Raw genomic sequence first — 19,602 nt, forward strand, 5'->3', positions numbered from 1 at the left:
CACATACGTGGATGAAGCAGTAATAATAATAATGGCTATGAAAGAAAGTTAATTTACTATCCTTTTTCAAACTCCTCTCCATTTTTGATATTTGTGAACAGATGTATCTTAAGAGAATAGCATTCCTAGTCTCCTACCACGTGTGTGTGTGTGTGTGTGTGTGTGTGTGTGTGCGCGCGCGTGTGTGTGTGTGTAATTGTATGGAGAAATATAGTTGGATGTTAACAATAAGTACACTGAAGACACCTTGCTCTAAATCTCACCCAACACCTTGATGCTAAACAACATCAGGAACAAGATTGGAACTATCAGATCCCATAGCATATTTTCCAGGGGGCTGATAGACATTGTCATTCCCTGCAATGCTACTCTCTGGTCAGGTATCATGCAAGTACGAATAGAAGAACTGTGCCCCCAATTCCCATCCCAATGAGATGGTCCAGGATGATACCAGGTTAATGAAAGAGTAATAGGGTCACTCACACATCCTTTATCTCTTGATAAAGGTCATCCAACAGGGTGAACAAGGCTGAGTCAGTCTTCAAGGCAGGTGGAAACTCAATAGTAATAGATGCAATCAGGATCCTCCAAGTCCTGTTACAGCTGGACTACTATTACCCTTCCAATCACCTTGCTAAAAGGGGAGTGTTAGCATGTGGATGGGAGTTGTCTAAAACCATGTTGTTTGAAATGAGTTTTTCAGAAGTAGTAAAACTACTGCCTCCTCAAGGATAGTAGGCCCGACTCCCCTGTGTAAAGAACATTTCATACTCCCAATTATTTCTTGTGGCCAGCACAAAACTCTCTACATCTTGAACAAAAGGCCTCTGCTCTGCTCTTGAAAACACACAAACTGCTAGTCATACCCATAACACCCTCCTGAAAACCAAATATTGTTCTCCACAGTGGCTTTGTGCCGGATCTTCCTTCCAGCATAATAACAGCAAGATCACGTTCTAGTCCTAACTATTCTGCTTTATGACAATAGTGGAGGAGTTGGTGGCAGGCGCAATGTTGCTAGTCTTGGGACCAGCATGAATTGCTTGGAACAAAATGCCCATTGTTTGGCCTCTGACGTGGTCGCTTTGAATTGGGTGGCCCTGAACGCTACACATCCTGGGACTCTCTTAAAAAGATGCCATTGAGATGCGGGTGGCTCACACAATCCTTCTGCCTCCTACTGAGAACTGTTCCTGTCACTTCCATTCTCCTGAGGAAACGCTGTCTAGCAAGCCCTGCATAATGTGCAACAAATTTGTGGGAAGCTGGAAACTTGTCTCTAGTGAAAACTTTGATGACTACATGAAAGAACTGGGTGAGATTTGATTTGGATATTGGTATACTGCTGTCATCGCTGTACATTTCAGTGATGTCTTCTTTTGGTACTTATTGCTTTTCACTCAGATCATTAAACTTTTTTCTTAAGCATCTTGAAAAGGAAGCTGAACAAGAGAAATTTTTCATTTCTTCTGTCTTACTAACCATGCTCAGATTCTGTCCTTTCCTTTCATTGTCGACTTGCCTATTGTGAAATTGCATCTGTTAGTGATGGCCTGGTGTTTTTCAGAGCCAGTTTTGTATCATGAATTACTTTTTCCTTCCGCAGAAATATTGGGTATCGTATAGTGTCCCATATTCTTTTAGGGTATGTTTCTTTTAATTACAGATGGGGAAGAAATTCTGTTTGGTTTGCATTCAAAGGTGAACCTACCTAATTTGCACTTTCCGAAACAATACGAAAACAAAAACACAGCTATCCTTCAGAATTCACATTTATCTGAATTTTGTAATGCAAGTACCTAGCCGTGTTCTGCATACAAAGATGTGTATACTTAGTCAATGTGTCCATAAACATATTAGTGAAAAAAGCATACAAAATGCATCATTTGCAAAAATGTGTATAGCAGGCATAACTGTGTATAAAGAAAGAATTGCCCTAAAATGCTGATATAGTTTCAAGAATGCTGACTGGATATGTTGTAGGATCAGTACATTTGTTAGGCAGTATACATTTCAAACAGTTAAAGTACACAACAAATATTTCATTTCTTAAATGGAGATTTTTAGGGGAGGGCTGATGAATACATATGTATGTATTCATCAAGAAATGCCTGCAGCACTAACAGTGAAATCTTAAACACATCTACTTAGAAGTTCAACGAGTTCAGTAAGACATATTCCCTGGTAAGTGAATGCAAGATTGCAGCATTAAGGAATAATTTGTATCTGTGAATGAACTATTACAGACCCCCCAAAAAGCACTACACAGAAATCACTTGATATCACCTCAAATGCATTATTTATCAGTGGAGCTAGTCCACATATGCAGATGTGAGTCTTCAGATACTGAGTACTCAAAAGAGAAACCAAGTCTTGTATATTCATGTCTGACTTGCTTCTGTGTATAGCGGATATGTGATATAAGGCAGTCCTGTCTTCACTGGTCTTCTATTCAATCCAGTATTGCATTTTGTGGCATATTGACTTTTGCATTTAAACACACCAGTGTGGTTGACAGATGTTCCCCTTTGTCTTTAAGATAATTTGTTAATCCCTAATAATCTTCCCATTCAAATATAGTTTGGGGAGAACATGGGCAATCAATAATTATAGCACTCTCCACTAATACTGTAATTCTCTCCAGCTTACATTCCTTTTTTTCACTTATAGTTTTCAGATGTATTTTTGAGGCCAGGGAATGTGTAATGTATGCAATGCCCAATGGGGTATAATGTTCTTTATCTGGTTTGTAGGGGTGGGGTTGGCCACCAGAAAACTTGGCAGCTTGGCCAAACCCAAAGTCATCATCAGCATGAAGGGTGATGAGGTAACAATCAGAACTGAAAGCACCTTCAAAAATACGCAGATCACTTTCAAGTTGGGGCAGGAATTTCAAGAAACCACTGCAGATGACAGGAAAACAAAGGTGAGAGATAGCTTCCCCCTCAACTTTCTTCCTTTTAACAGCACTGTAAGGTCTTCAGTTCTTTTGACAGAAACCAAGGCAACTTGATATGTGGGATACAGATAGCACAGGACTTGTTAACATTACACTTGTTCCAAGTCTCCAAGGGGTGAGAAGTTCCTTCCAGGAGAACAGCACTTACCCAGGTTTCCTTCTCTGTCAGATATCACTGGAGGCTTCTTTTTTTTGTAATATGTTCTGCCAATTTACAAATATACAGGTCAAGTACCAGTGGAGAAACACAAACACTCCAACCAACAACCAAAGTATTCCGCTATCACATCAGATATTGCAGGAGACAGCCAGCACCCCAAAACACTGTTAGCTTACAAAGTCCAACACTCAGTTCTCTCAGAGTAAGCTCAGCTTGGCATTCCTTCTTTCTAGAACATTTTTTAAAATAAAAATAGTTGTCGTCATCATAGACCAAAGTTAGTTATGTTCATTCATTTTAGTGTGTCTACTCTAAGGATGACTAAGTATTTAATACAACTTGATTACTAACATTTAAATAGGAATTCAATGCACTCATTGTATTTCTAGTGGGGGGACACATTATTCTCCTTTTGAGGTAGTTTGTCCACGTTGCACTCAGCTCTCACCTGTGGCTCCTAGTTGCTGTCAGTATGAGACAGCAGCCACACCTCAGGAAATGGCTTTGACTGGCCAAGGCCAATGGGTCTCAAATCCTCAGTGAGTTAAGGACTTCCCCCTGTATGTGAAGACAGGCTCCGGGAAATTGAGCGGATGAGACCAATAGTGGATCCAATGGTTAAGATGACAGTTTGTATACGTGCTATAGATAGAAATGATGAGGATCTCTGTACATACTGCCCAGGCTTGCACCCCAAGGAAGTCACTTTGATGCTGCTAATGCAGTGATCTGACTTCACGCCCAGAGACATATTCCGTTGTCTCTCGAGACAACAAGTGACACCAGGTGAGCTGTGCACCCACTCAATCTGCTATTGAGGTACTAACTGTTGATCAGCAACTTCTTTCCTTTCTTCCTTTCTTCTGGTTCTTTATCTTGAAAGTGAACTTGGACCCAACAGTCCTTCAAATCGGAGATGCCTTCAACCTCCCCTGTTCCTGTCCTGGCTCCACCTATGTAACTTATGCTTCAGCCTTGCTGAAGCTAAACAGGTGTCAGCCCAATCAGTTGCTTGGACAGAGATCACCAGGAGCCTCATTTACAAGAAGGATATAATAAAACAACAGCAACTACAACTACTACTTTTACTACTACTACTACTACTACTACTATGATCATTATTAGAAAGAAATACAAGTGCTCTTGAGATATAATCATATGCTACTTGAATAACAAGGATGTATATGACTGCCCCTCCCCTCGTAAATGGCATCCCAACTTTAACTTGATATTTGCAGAAAAAATAAACAAAGTAGTCATATTTTAATTTTTTTCCTTTGTGTCTCCAGACTGTTGTAACCTTAGAAAAAGGTGCATTGGTTCAAACGCAGAAGTGGAATGGCAAAGAATCAACAATAAGGAGGAAACTAGTTGATGGGAAAATGGTGGTGGTAAGTTACTGTTTTAAATTACATAATACGGGACCCATTCTAAGCAGTTTTCAATCACATTGATTTCAATGAGAAATCTATAATCTGAGCTTTCTCATTGTAATAGTGGGATTTGAAGGATTGTGCCCAACATTTTTGAAGGGCATTTTTGCCAGTTTTGAATGGCAAGCCTCCAATCACTGTTATAATTTCTAGAAAGGGCAGACTTCAAGGGTCTGTTTAAAATAGTTTACACAGTTTAAAAACTACTGTGTAGCTAAGGGAAAAGTACACTTGAATTAGATTTAGCAATGGTTCAAGAATGGCTGGATTTCATCTTGCTTTTCTCCACTTGTATGCCCAGTTTAATGCAAATGCCAACCTTGATGAAGGTTAGGGGTTTCAAGGTTGTGCATGTGGCTTTGGCTTAAACATAATCAGGTTAAGGTTTTAAAGTAGCTGCCACCACATACCCACCTGCCAGTGCTCAGGGATCAGGAGCCAAGCAAGGAACCAAATTGTTCCCCATCTGCCATACACATTATGGATTAAAAGTATTTCATGACTGCATATAATGTATTTACAACAGCATTTTTTAAATGACTGCATGTAAGACTGGAGGGGTGGTTCGATCTGAAGTGTGTGCAAGCCCCACAAGTGACTGCTAGGGATGAAAGGTTGGTACAAAGCCAATTGTGGGATAGAGAAGCATGCACAAGCAAAAACTGGATACTAGCCACACCACATAGTGCAAGTTATAATTAGTCAAGATGTTTCGATAGCGTTAAAATAAAAATGAATTTCCCAGGTGGACTGTTTTCCTTCCCTTCTTCAAGCATTGGTTGATAGTGTAATGCAAGGTGGGGAACTTGTGGCCCTCCAGATGTTGCTGAACTCCAACTCCCATGCTCCCTGGTCAATGAGCATGCTTGCTGGGGCTGATGGGAGTTGTAGTTCAGCAATATCTAGAAGGCCACAGGTTCTCCGCTCCTGATGTAATGTCATTTCACTAGGCTTTATATAAGCGTAACCCACATGTCCTATGTTATTTTTGATTTTTCAGGAATGCACCATGAAAGGTGTCACCTGCACAAGAGTCTATGAGAAGATGTGAGGAATCTCCAAGCCCCTACTCAACTGAATCTAGTTTGTCCAATCCACATTATTTCTGTGGGAAAGCGGTGGAGCTAAACCTCGTGCCCTTTCCCCCCTCAATTCATTTTACTATAGAGCAACTAAGCTGTAAACATAGATTTAGAAACGGCTGTGTAAGCAAATGTGGAAGTATTTGCAATTCAATAAATGCTTACCGCTATCCGACCCGTGAATGTATTTTTTTAGTGCATAGAATGTGCTAGACAGAAGTGAGTCTCTCTGTGTGAAAAGAAATCAATTCTCTTAGGCCAGAGGGCAGATGAATGAAAGAAAATCTCATACATAGGGTGAATTCTGGAGAGAAAAACACCTGGCCAATAAATGAAAGCTTATTCAGTTACTCAGGCTGCAACTGGGGCTAGAAAATAAATTGTAGAATACAGTTGGCTTCTAGAACTATTTTTTCTTCTCCACCCAGGAATGTCACTTCATTCTGTTGAATGCCAGGCACATTAATTTAAGCATCCCTGAACTGCATAACATATTATTTAATTTAAAAAAATCCTTCCAGTAGCACCTTAGAGACCAACTAAGTTTGTTATTTGTATGAGCTTTCGTGTGCATGCACACTTCTTCAGATACATGCACACGAAAGCTCATACCAATAACAAACTTAGTTGGTCTCTAAGGTGCTACTGGAAGGATTTTTTAAATTTTGTTTTGACTATGGCAGACCAACACGGCTACCTACCTGTAACTAAGACTATGTTATTTAATGAAAATGTAGTTTGGTTTGTTACTTTGCCACTGAATTTGAATCAATAAATGAAGGCAGCACATCACAGTGCGGAGAAAAACACTGACAATGTCCTCAAGAGAGCCAGCACCAAACATTGTACCCACTGCCAGAGCAATTCCCATTCTCCTCAGAATCTGACCATCCCTGCTATGACACCTCCATGGGACTCATGGCACACAAAGCACATGTCTTGAAGAATCCTGAGTTACGGAATGTCATTAAAACCGGGGGGTTGTGCCAAAGTATTAACAGAAAAGATGGGTTTTCAGGAGGGATTGGAAGTAAGTAAGAGAAGTGGTGTCACATGGGTGTTCTGGGAGTTAGTACCAATAGGGCAGCAGGGGAGAAAGGACAGAGTCTTTTGAGGCAGCTTGTTTGAAAAATATTTACTTATTATAAAGTGTCATATCCAAAGGTGTTGCTCAGCTGATGCAAAGTTTTCTGTTAGTGGAAAGGGAAAGGAAGCAATTACTTGCAAATTCCTCCCTGTACCCCTGTGTCCACTAAAACTGTTCCAGGGAAATGGGGGAACCTCCTGAGGAGATGCAGTGGAGCTTGGTAGGATCACTGGAAAGGGCCCACCTCACTGTTCCACTGACAAAAAGACTTTAACATCAGCTGAGAGCCAGTGTGGTGTAGTGGTTAAGAGCAGTGGATTCATAATCTGGTGAACCGGGTTCGCGTCTCTGCTCCTCCACATGCAGCTGCTGGGTGACCTTGGCCTAGTCACACTTCTCCAAAGTCTCTCAGCCTCACTCACCTCGCAGACTGTTTGTTGGGGGGGGGGGGAGAAGAGAAAGGAGATTGTTAGCCGCTTTGAGACTCCTTAGGGTAGTGATAAAGTGGGGTATCAAATCCAAACGCGCTTCTTCTTCTTCTTCTTCTTCTTCTTCTTCTTCTTCTTCTTCTTCTTCTTCTTCTTCTGGGATGCCATTCAATACAACCCAGCTTCTGTTGTTTCTCTGTGAAATATACAAAAACGCATATGTTAAATATTTAAGGTTCAAAGATAAAGCCACTATTTAAAACAGAGGCAACAGAATAGCCATTTAAAATCAAACTCAACCAAGTTCTTGAAAGCTTTGCCCAAGTTCTTCAAAAGCCTTCAGGTATGAACACATTTTAATGTCCTAGTGAAAAAAGAGTACAAGGGGAGGGAGTCTGCTGGACTTCTCAAGCCAGCAAATTCCACAAGGAGGGTACCACACCTGTTTTAATTGCAAGTTTCGGAACTATTTAAAACTGTGTTTTAAATTATTATAGCCTGCCCTGGGACCTTAGGGTGAAGGGTGGTTTATTAAAATGATGACTGATGATGATGACTGGTGGTAGTAACCCTGGTTCATAGTTCTAATGCCAGCAAACGAGAACTACCAGTGTAGGTAGGCCACAGTTGATGATTTAAGGAGGCAGAGATAGGAAACAGGAAGAGGGGATGCCAGGCCCAGGTAGCCAGAAACAACCAGAACTGCTGTAGGTTGAGTTGTTCTGTCTAGTGTTTGCAGCTGAGAAAACAATACATAGCCAAATGACAACTCCAGCAGAGACACATCCGGGGATGGGGGAGAAATTCAATTCAATTCACATTTATATGTGAGCCTATATGTAATTATCACTTTCCAAAACAGATGGGTAGCCGTGTTGGTCTGCCATAGTCGAAATAAAAAAATTCCTTCCTGTAGCACCTTAAAGACCAACTAAGTTAGTTCTTGGTATAAGCTTTCGTGTGCATGCACACTTCTTCAGATACACTGAAGTATCTGTATCTGAAGAAGTGTGCATGCACACGAAAGCTTATACCAAGAACTAACTTAGTTGGTCTTTAAGGTGCTACAGGAAGGAATTTTTTTATTTCGACTATGGCAGACCAACACGGCTACCCATCTGTAACTGGAACCATGGAAGGCACCACATTGAGCCGCATGAAATGGAAGTCCATCAACTGTGTATCTGAAGAAGTGTGCATGCACACGAAAGCTTATACCAAGAACTAACTTAGTTGGTCTTTAAGGTGCTACAGGAAGGAATTTTTTTATTTCGACTTTCCAAAACAATAAGTGAACTGAAACACTGGCATCCTTTGAAATCTGCACTTCTTCAAAGTTTGCAATGCAGTTCTCTGGCCCACTAATGTGTACAAAAATGCATATACCAGGGCAAAGTGTGCATTAAAATAAAAATCGTGTATTTGTGAAAATAACATACAAGAATGTGTTATAGTAGGAGGGATTGCTTTGTAAAAATGTGCATATCAGGCAAAATTGCATATTTGCATAAAATGCCAATGAATTTTCGGGATTACTTCTAAAAATATCACAAACTTGATGTGGAAGGTGTGGAGATTATAAGATTGGAAAAATGAGAAACGGGATAACTGGAAATTGTCGGATTCACCATCCCTGGACACTGCAAGTAGAACTGCAAGTCTTGAAACAAATAATACAGCCCTGGCATGGGCTGAATTTTCCATAGATCCACCAAACGCACATAATCACAATATAATAATATGTGCTGCAATCCTATGCACACTTTCCAGGCAGTAAACAGATATCAATTTATTAATAACAATAGCAATAATAAAGCTTTCCAGGCAGTAAACGTTAGCTACTTTATATACCACAGCTCCCTTCTAGAAATATGCTTATAGCAGAAAGACTGTCAGTCACTTAGTTTGACAAATGGCATTTCCTAAGTGGGTGATCATTTTAAAAGAGTATTCGAATACAGCATTTAGAACTCCCTCAGAACTCATGGAAAGAATTAGGCTGTTTATCAAGAAGGAAATTCCTGCATATCTTGCTATTTCAGTGCAAAGCAGTGTATTGGGCGACAGGTCATTGTGCTTCATATGGGAAACTAGTTGCCTGAAATTAATGATAACAGAATTTGGAGTAAAGGGCAAAACATCATTAAAAAGCAATATAGTCCCAAAGGCAAGTATGGGTGGAGCTTGTCACAAAGTAGTTCATATCATTGTGTTACACTAGAATTCTGGATGGTACATCAGCTTCTCAACATGCTTTCCCAGAGGCATTTACTTTCAACAATATATAATGTTATTTAAGGAAAGGGAGAGCTCATGGGATTTTGAACAGAATAGCCAAGGTTGATTTGATAGGTCAACGACTTGGCTTGGAGTCAAGCACTTTGATCCCAAAACTTGCTACCATATGTGGACAAATGTCATGTAGGCTGTTTTAGGTTTTTATTTTATTTTAAAAAGAGGATCCAGTCTATTACTCAAAGAATGAAAAATATGTGAACTCAGTCCTTTAGTTTTCTACAAGAAAAATTATCTCAGTATCAAGGAAGACACACGGCAGGACTAGAAGGTTGGCTATTTGTTCTGGGCCTCATCTTCATTATTCTAGTTTGGGGATTCAGTTTAAAACCCAAAACACAGGTTGGATATCAGAACCAGTGCTTACTGATTTCAGAAGGATCTCCAAGGTGGCTTATGTAAAATAATGGTTTACAACAAAACTGGATACTGCTATTCCTTCCAGCATATGACATTATTCTGGTAAAAGATACCCTCTCTTTCTAACAGGGTCGCAGGTGTTTTCACTGTGAAAGGGAGGAGTCAAGAGCAGCAACTGGGGCTGATGTGCTGAGCAATGGCAGATCTTTTGTTCCCTGTGTGTAGTCTACGCCTAAGAGATGGTTCAAAAATTTGAGTCTTCCACACCCCGTTGGAAAATGCCCTGTGTGTGACACAGGACCAAGGGAGGTATATACTTGGCCGGGGCCTCAGATTTTAGCAATTGGTAAGTTTTGCAGCTTGCTTATATATGCATCACAACAGAATATGACTCACTTTCTCAGCTTAGTACTGCAAATGTAATCAAATAAGAGGTAAAATATCTTTTTGGTTAATTAAAATAGAGTTTGTCCTATTAAAGAGTTTAAAATATTCATAAATATGAATTTAAAATGATGGCATAATATTAGACCACGATGAACGTCTTCTTTCAGCTCAACTGAAACGAGCCAGTATTAGTGGCTGGTGCTGGGTCAAGTATATGTCTTAAAAGGTAAAGAAAATGTTGCGTTTTTGTGTCTTTGGTGACTTATTTTGTTTCCATGTGAGGTAATTTTTTAAATTTTTAATTATGGCTGAAGGACCTCAAAAGCTGGAAGTGGCCTGGGTTTTTCTGGACCTCTGAAAGGGCCTGCACACATCTTGACCAGATATGACTGCAGGATCCGTGTTTGCTCCCCGGGTGTCCACTTTTTACAACGAAAGGGGTGCATGCCTAAAGCTTCCCACCTCCTGCACTTTCTCTCTTTGTGTCCCATTGCCGCAGGCACTTCATCCTGGAGGCACAATAGCCAGTTCTTATTTAGAAGGTGAGAGTTCAATTTCTGGTGCAGGAAATTACTCTGTGCTCTTCAGAATACTCCCATTTGGGACCTTGTGCACAAATTGCTTTTTCAGCATCTGGGGAAAGGGTCAGAGCACAAAAGGGATTTGAGATTCAGAAACAATGTGCTAAAGGGCATGTTTTGGTCTGTGGGTGTTTACTGAAACCTGGGTCTGGCAACAACCTAAGACTCTGATATGTTTTATAGATGCCACACCAACAGAAATATTGAAGCAGCGATATAGGCTAGAACTTGAATGAATTTTGATGCAAGCAGCTTGATTGTAAGAAAAAACACACCCTCAAATCAGTGTACTAAAAGCACTTTGTTATTGTATTATATATTTTCTTGATTTTCTTATTTTTTTCTTTTTGTGAACTTTGCTTTTTGTAAACTGTGGTGCATATAGTTTATGAAGTAAATAAATAAATGAGCTAACTGGAAGTGACCTGAACATTAGATCTACATACACATTGACCTCTGACCAAGGCTTTTTAAAAAGAGGGCAGACAGACCCCAAATGGGCCATTGCAGGGTGGGGAATGAGTAGTTCAAAAGCAACATTTGGGCAGTTCAACACTTCCAGTCATGCAAGACAGGGCTGGTGGCCAAATCCAGTCACCCCCTTTCTCCATGCCTGGACAACTGCAGGACATGGGCAAAAAATCAGCAGAGTCCACTCCATGCAGAGACCAAAGGGAAAGAAAACCCACACACAGGTAACAAGATTCTTCATTAAGAGTCTTACTGAGGCTTAAAGCATACAGGAACTTACTGGATCCCCAGTAAGGCAAAATCTTCGCTCGAAAGTGCATCATTCAGTTGCAGAAGCAAAAACATAGAAAGAGAGAAAGGAGGATAAAGAAGGATAAGGAACTGCACTCAGCGGCAGGTTTATCACCCTGTCTCTGAGAACTGACCTTGAATTCCCACATGACTCACAGGAAAACACCAGCTGTGGGCCCGCTTTGTCAAGAAAGTACAGTACCAGAATGTTCTAGGAAACTAAGGAAGCTTCTGCACCCATAAAACTTCCATCCCTGGCAAAGCAGTATTATGTTTTATGTGATGCAGAAAGTAACTGATAAGAATGTGAAAAGTAACTTCAGTAGTCCAGGCTTTCCAGAACCTGAGACTCTGGCTGAACATATGCAGTTCCCCTCTCACTGCCAAAGACACTTTCCGCAGATTCCACTGCTACCTTTCACAGAGCAGTCACCAACATTTCTAATATTGCATGTTATTGGACAAATCCCTGTGTACTAAGAAGGGTGTGAGCTGGGTCCTGCAGGCCTGCTGTATGGTATTTGTGCTTCTGTGCTTTTTCCTGTTATTCTTCCTCTTTGAATACCCCTCATTCCAAACAAACCTTTGCTTTCATTCATGATGCCTCTTGTGGGAAGCTTGACTATAATGCTCTTCGGCATTAGGGCTGTCAAATCCCCAGTTCTGATGATTTTCTCCCACTCTGTGTAGGCTTCATGGAATGTGACTCTAAGCAAGAAAGCATGTATGCACACCTGAGGAAAATGCACAAGTGCACTGTAGCAGCACATGCTTGGTGCATGAATTATAATCACAGACCATTGGGCAGTTGTACATTTTCCTTTAGAAAGCCCTGCATCTTGACCTTAGCTTCACAGCCTCTATTGTCAATAATAGAATCCCCACTGGTTTTCTTGGATTTCGAAAGCAGCCCTGCAGACAGCTGTTTGCATTTCAAAACTTTAGAAACAGCAGCTGGTGGGAACTCCGAGTTAAGGGAAGAGTGACTATTCCTTTCCTTGGAACAGCAGCAGCAGGAGTGGCAGCCATGAACAATCTTTGCAGGGAAAATGATAACTGGTTGGTTGTTCCGCTGGTAGTAGCTCCCACTTTGGGGTGGCAGAGTGGGCAATAGTGATCTATCAGGATATCTGTCTATTGCAATGGGTCTACATATTTTGCACAAATACTTAATCAGGTTAGCACTTGTTACAGCAGCTTAAGCAAACAAAAAAAGGGGGTGTTGTTATTTAGAATCACCCTCTAATTTCATTAGGGACAATGGAGAAATTCATTTTTATTTTTGGCATTTTAATGAGAAACTGTCTAATTCACAGGTCTCAAACCAATACATGAAACGAAACACAGTTTTAAATCATCCAAATTTTGCGATGATGTTTGACAAAAAAGCAATGTCTACAAAAATGCATATATTCCGGGCAGTGTGCAGAAAATGCATATATAAGTGAAAATAGCATACAAACTTCATTATGCCTGGGGAAATTGCTAGCAAAAATGTGTATATTAGCCAAAACTGCATGCAAAATATGTTTAGTATGATAAATGAGCACTAAATTGCTGGTTAAGTTTTATGCATTAAAAAAAAATCACGAATTGCTGTGGAAATGTGAACTGAATCTTTGGAAAGATGAGAAAGTCGGTGAAATTGAGACTGGCAGATTCACTGTATGAAGTAGTTTTTAATGTCTGACATTTTATTATGTTTTTATATGTACTGGAAAGGCATAAATATAATAATCATAATCATAATCATAATATAATACTTGAATTTCATAGCCACTTGAGAGGTAATTTGGGGCCCTTTGGAGGAACCACCAATTCTTTCTCCCAATTCCATAACTAAGGCCTGCATAGCCCCAAAAAAGTTATCCTTTATTTCTCTGACCTACAGTAGCTTTTACCTTTGTTTCAAGGATCAAGACTTCAAGCTTTCCCTGCCACTGTGGGTTATGCCATATTTAGCAGAGTGCCTTTGTGACTGAGATCATAACTCAACCTGCTTTATTCCTTTTAGTTCTTTCATTTTATTCCTTCAAGCGATCTCAGCAGGGAACCAGTATATGCATTATTTATTTATCCACCTAAGGATTTTAAGATCATGTCAGAGCATGTCTTAACATTGCACAAGAAAAATTAAGAAATAGTTCTCCAATAAGCAGATTCTAGTTGTTGGTTTTTGTTTTTTGAAGGCAGCCAAACTCTATTCATTTACATTGATCTAAATGTCTTTCTGCCCTGTTGTTATTGCCACATTGCAACAGTCTGTTGAAGATGGCATTGCTTAATATTGCAATCCTGACATCTCCAGATCACCACCCAAAGCAATGCCATTTTTGGTTTAGAAGTGAGGCAGTGCTTCAGCTATCATTTTAAAAATTGCATTTAAATCACATCATATATGACTATGAACCAAATATTTTTTGTATGTTTACAAATAATAAGCCAATACCTTTAGAAAGCACTGGAAAGCGCATGATTATTAATTAAATGTATATCCCATCCTTTGTACCAAAGGAGCCCAAGGTGGCAAACAAGAGGTGATAAAACATTTTTAAAATGTCTTTTTAAAAATCCAGTACATATGCAGAATGGGAAAGAAGCTCGGCTTAAAAGGCTTGTTGGAAGAGGAATGCTTTCAGGAGGCACTGAAAAGAGAACACACCTTTAACTCTTTTGTCATTCAATAGTCCAACTGCTTCCTCAGTCAGTTTCCTGCTTCTGATACATTTCTATCGTTTTTATTGCTGGTCTTAATGTTTTTAGAGGTAACCTCAAAATCTTCTCTCCCCCCGCCAATCCCTTATTGGGTTTTTCAAGCCCACCTAACTTGTTCCTCTCTGTTGAAGGAGCACACACAGTGCCGGATTTACGTATAAGCTAAACAAGCTATAGCTTAGGGCCCCAATCTCTTGGGCCGCCCCCAAAAAAATTTAAAGGAAAAGAAAACTGGATGTACATTTCCAAAATATAAGATAAAAAAAAAACAAGTAAAATAAAACCTACATACAGCAAGAGTGTTTTGTGTTGTGTAGGCCCCGCCTGCTAGCCTGCTCCCTAAAATATCACTGGTTTGCTCATTTTTATATATAGGGTATCTACATTCTGCATGGACATGGCAACATGTGCAAATGGCTTTAGATACCTATTAGGTCCATAAATTACCATATAGCACATATTCAACACAAAAAGCAGTGACAATTTGTTGTTGACAAAGGACAGCTGGACATATAAAGGGCCCCATTACCTTCTGTAGCTTAGGGCCTCATCAAACCTAAATCTGGGCCTGCCCACACACAGCCTAATTCATTAGTATTTCCAACTCATGAGAAAGATTTTCCCAGTCAGCTGACAAGCCTGCCAGGGGTTTGCACATTTCCTTCTCAGTGACCTAATCCTAATCATAGCAAGAGGACATGTCGCAGCATAAGAGCTCCACCCTCGAGACACAGAAAGTGTCATCACTTTTTAGCACCGAATTACACCACAGCAACAAGGTAGCAGGATTTAGGTAAGAGGGCAGATGTAGAGAAACATGCCTTGTTATAAGCTGCGGCCTGCCATTTTGACTCAGTTTGTTGCAATAATCCCCCTTTGATCTGACCCCAGCCCTCATTAGCCTCATGTACCCCTTGCCCTTCTTGTTTTCTTAGGAGAGAGGTTATAGCTCAGTAGCAGAACACATGCTTTGCATGCAGAAGGTCACAGGTTCAATCGCAGGCATCCGCAAAAATCAGAAAATAGGGAGGACATTATCTGCCTAAGACTCTGCTGAGCCTCTGCTGTCAAGAGTGGATCACACTGGACAAGATGGAGAAGGAGACTGACCTGGTGTAAAGAAACCAATTATTGTGATTGGTTATTAACACCAAATTCCATTCTCCTTGTTCATGCCTAGAGCAGAGCCAGAGTCCTGCCAGTTGACAGGAAAGCCTGTGTGATGGGCTGGTATTGCCACTCACAACTATTGTGTGAAAAAGTCTGTCTTTTCTCTCTCCAATCCACCAGGTTTCCATTATGCCCACTCTTGAGATCCTTTCCAATTCTGCTATTCTATCCTAATGGGATGTTTGTTTTTCACATAGAAAAGCATTTAAATGCAAAGTCCCTACCTGCAGTTTTTCAGCCTATGGAAGCTGTAGTTAATGGGGAAGAGAGAAACATTTTCTCTTATATTTATTTATTAAATTTGCACCCCACCCTTCCTCTCAAATCACCCCTAACAAAATCAATATTCTCTTTTTCTTTTTCTTTTCTTTTTTTTTTTTTTAAAGCAATTTATTGGGTTTTACAATAAAAGTAAACATAATAAACAATATAACATTTGTCTTAACATAATTTCACATTTTCTTTGGACTTCCTCACATCTCCCGCTCCCACTTTCATCGTTGTACCATTTTGTCAGCAATTTATCATCTTATTTAAATTCTTATATCCCTTCTATATTTCATAATCTTATAATTCTCGAAAGGAGTTAAATTTTCACAGTCTTACTTATTTTCTTAAAAACTTCTAAATTTAGTGGTGCTCAGTTATTTTAGTCTAGCATCTTATTTAGCATTCACTCAAATTACAATGCTTTTGTAAATAATTCTTAAATTTCTTCCAATCCTCCTCAATCCTCTCTTCTCCCAGGTCACGAATTCTGCCGGTCATTTCAGCCAGTTCCATGTAGTCTATCAGTTGCATCTGCCATTCTTCCAGTGTGGGTAGATCTTGAGTTTTCCAGTGTTTTGCGAGAAGTATCCTTGCTGCTGTTGTTGCATACATAAAAAATGTCTGGTCCTTCTTTGCCACCCCTTGGCCGACAATACCCAAAAGGAAAGCCTCTGGTTTCTTAGTGAAGGTATATTTAAATACCTTTTTCAATTCATTATAAATCATTTCCCAGAACGCCTTCACTTTAGGGCAAGTCCACCAGAGGTGGAAGAACGTTCCCTCACACTCTTTACATTTCCAACACTTATTATCAGACAGGTGGTAAATTTTTGCGAGTTTGACTGGGGTCATATACCATCTATAAATCATTTTCATTACATTTTCTTTCAGAGCGTTACATGCAGTAAATTTCAATCCATTACTCCACAACCTCTCCCAGTCCTCAAACATGATATTATACCCAATGTCCTGTGCCCACCTTATCATAGCCGATTTAACCGTTTCATCTTGTGTATTCCATTTCAACAGCAAGTTATACATCCTTGAAAGTACCTTAATCTTTGGTTCTAACAATTCTGTTTCTAGTTTCGATTTCTCCACCTGGAACCCTAGTTTCTTATCATTTTTAAAAACTTCTTTAATCTGAGCGTAATGTAACCAATCTCGCACTTTGTCTTTCATTTTCTCCAAACTCTGCAATTTCCAATTGTCTCCATCCTTTTCTAGTATTTCCCAATATTTTGGCCATTTAGCCTCCATATTGGGTCTTTTTCGGGCCTTAGCTTCCAGAGGTGAAAGCCACCTTGGTGTTTTATTTTCCAGCAAGTCTTTATATTTTGTCCAGACATTAAACAGTGATTTTCTGACAATATGGTTCTTAAAGGCCTTATTTGCTTTAACCTTGTCATACCATAAATATGCATGCCATCCAAAAGCATTGTTAAACCCTTCCAAATCTAACACATCAGTGTCTTCAAGAAGTAGCCAGTCTTTTAGCCAGCAGAACGCTGCGGCTTCATAATACATGAAGTGATGAAACAATGGGAAAGGGCAGCTAACCCAGACTACGTTTCCTAATAGTAAGATTTCACATGCTGCACACGTTGGTGACTAAGGGAAATGCTGAACCCTTTCTAGCCTTCTGAGATCATTCCCCAAGGTTCACTTCTGCCTTAGTTTCACAGTGGCAGAAAGACTAACAATACTACTACTAAGGCCTTATTTCAATATTACCTTTCCTACATGCAAGCCTCTAGAAAGTCACACCATCTGGCCACATGTCCCACAGTATGCATGATATTTGAAAGCCCCTTAATATGAACATTGGCTCAGCTATGAATCTATGTTTAGGACTGTGTGTCTCTGTACCTAAATGGTGCAACTTTCTTCCTTCCGAGGTCCATCGGCCTCCCTTGCAATCTGTTGCCCACCTAGTCTTGGGCAGGCTTTTCCCAGAGCATATATATATGAATGAATTCTGGTTCAAGTTCAACATGTCCAGCAAAGGAACTAGTTCAGGATCACGTCCATCCCTTTACAAAATGAATTACCATCCCTCATACAAACCTGCCTAGGTTCTAATATCTTTGGAGGATAAACTTTTCTTGATCCCACCATCCACAAAGGCATGCTTGGTAGGGACACAGAAAAGGGCCTTCTTGGTGGCTGCCCCCAGACTTTGGAACTCCCTCCTTAGAGAAGTTAGCCTGGCTCCATCCTTGTTGCCCTTCTGCCAGCAGGTGAAGATTTTCTTATTCCAACAGGCCTGAATCACAAATTAAAACTTGACCTCTGATTAATCAGATAACAAAGACTCCTGGAATCTTTAGCCACAAAAAGAAAATGTCTATTACCTCCCAGCACTGGGTTAGATTAAAAGAAACTTGATAATGTCTTTTGTTTCCTGTTTGTATCCACAAATGTTCTAGATGAAACTGCTACGATTTTCCTTCTAGCAATAAATGTCACAGGCAACTGAAGCTGAAACGAAAATTTACACTAATCACCTTTTAAACCTGCGTCTTTCACAATGCTAAACAAACTTAGAATAGTAATTAATTTCTCAGGTCCAGATTACATTTATTAAATGTTGTATATTGATTATTGGAAACTGATCAAAATACACATAGATTCACATTCTCTTTTCTGCTACTAATGCCTTCACAGGTTAATTTCACACACATACACATACAAACGAACCCTCTTGTTTACTCTCAAGGAATCATTATGGCTGAATGTATAATTTCTGATGATACACACATCCCAACAAAACAATGCATGCCACAGCATAATGTGGTTTGGCATTATAGGGCAAGCTACAAATCTAAATGAGCTGAAATAAGATATATATACTCTCTGAGCCAGCACATCATATTGTTATGTCCTGTGGTCCTGATACAATGATGAAAATCTATCCAAAGTTAACCACATTCAAGTCTTAATGATTTAATGTGATGTCTTTGAAATCAAAGGAATTTACAGGAGCACAGTTTTGGCTGAGCATGGTCCTAAAACTGTTTCCAACTTTTGTTTGTTGTATATGTTCTTACATGTGTGCAAGCAGATCACATTAAAAGCAGTGCCAAACTGTCTTATGTGGATTACATGTTGGAAAAAGCAAAAGAGAAAATGTGTAGTTTTATATTTCTATTTTTAAAAGCATTTCATTAATTAAAAAAAATAAACCAAAGATAATGAACATAAAGAAATACTATTACAGCAGACGGAAAGCAGCATATGGTTGAACATTATCATTAAACTTTTTGTTCCAAAACATTACAAAAAAATACAAATTTTTCCATAAACTTGTTAGGCTGGTTTATATATATTCTTTTATAAAAAGTTAGCTTAATCACAATTACTGTGGACCAAATTTTCTCAATCCATTCAGTTACATTAAAAGATATGCTTCTCCCACCCCCAAATCTTTAGCTATTATAATCTTAGCAGCAGTTATAAGGGTAAACACAATTTCTTGATCATTTTCTATAATAATACCTTTTAGTTAACCAAGCAGAAATATTTTAGGTTCCAAGGGCATGTGATATCCCAACATAACAGAGATATTAGCCTGAACAGATTTCCAGAAATATTTCTATTTGAGAACAATGCCAAAAGATGTGTATGTAATCTGCTTTCTTGAATCCATGTCTCTTGAACATTTATCACATCCTAATTTATGTATCAAGTTCTTTATTTTGTTGTTGTTTAGTCATTTAGTCGTGTCCGACTCTTCATGACCCCATGGACCAGAGCACGCCAGGCACTCCTGTCTTCCACTGCCTCCCACAGTTTGGTCAAACTCTTTACAGTGGTGCCTCGCAAGACGAAATTAATTCGTTCCGCGAGTTTTTTCGTCTTGCAGTTTTTTTCGTCTTGCGAAGCACGGTGTCGGAAAAGTTTTGGAAAAGCT

At 39.6% G+C, this 19,602-nt stretch overlaps 2 protein-coding genes across 2 annotated transcripts in view; one reads left to right on the top strand and one right to left on the bottom strand.

The window, feature by feature from the left end:
- Positions 1 to 19,602, bottom strand: part of LOC308481351 (myelin P2 protein-like) — a 215,637-nt gene that overhangs the window by 21,135 nt on the left and 174,900 nt on the right. The window lies entirely within an intron of this gene.
- LOC308481343 (myelin P2 protein-like) lies at positions 1,148 to 5,809 on the top strand. Its single transcript, XM_081013682.1, has 4 exons — positions 1,148 to 1,315; positions 2,754 to 2,926; positions 4,409 to 4,510; positions 5,553 to 5,809. The coding sequence occupies exons 1-4, from the start codon at positions 1,243 to 1,245 to the stop codon at positions 5,601 to 5,603; spliced, it is 399 nt and encodes a 132-aa protein (XP_080869808.1). The 5' UTR covers positions 1,148 to 1,242; the 3' UTR covers positions 5,604 to 5,809.

The sequence above is a fragment of the Podarcis pityusensis genome (assembly GCF_964106645.2).
Source record: "Podarcis pityusensis genome assembly, chromosome: 7".
Taxonomy (NCBI): Eukaryota; Metazoa; Chordata; class Lepidosauria; order Squamata; family Lacertidae; genus Podarcis; species Podarcis pityusensis.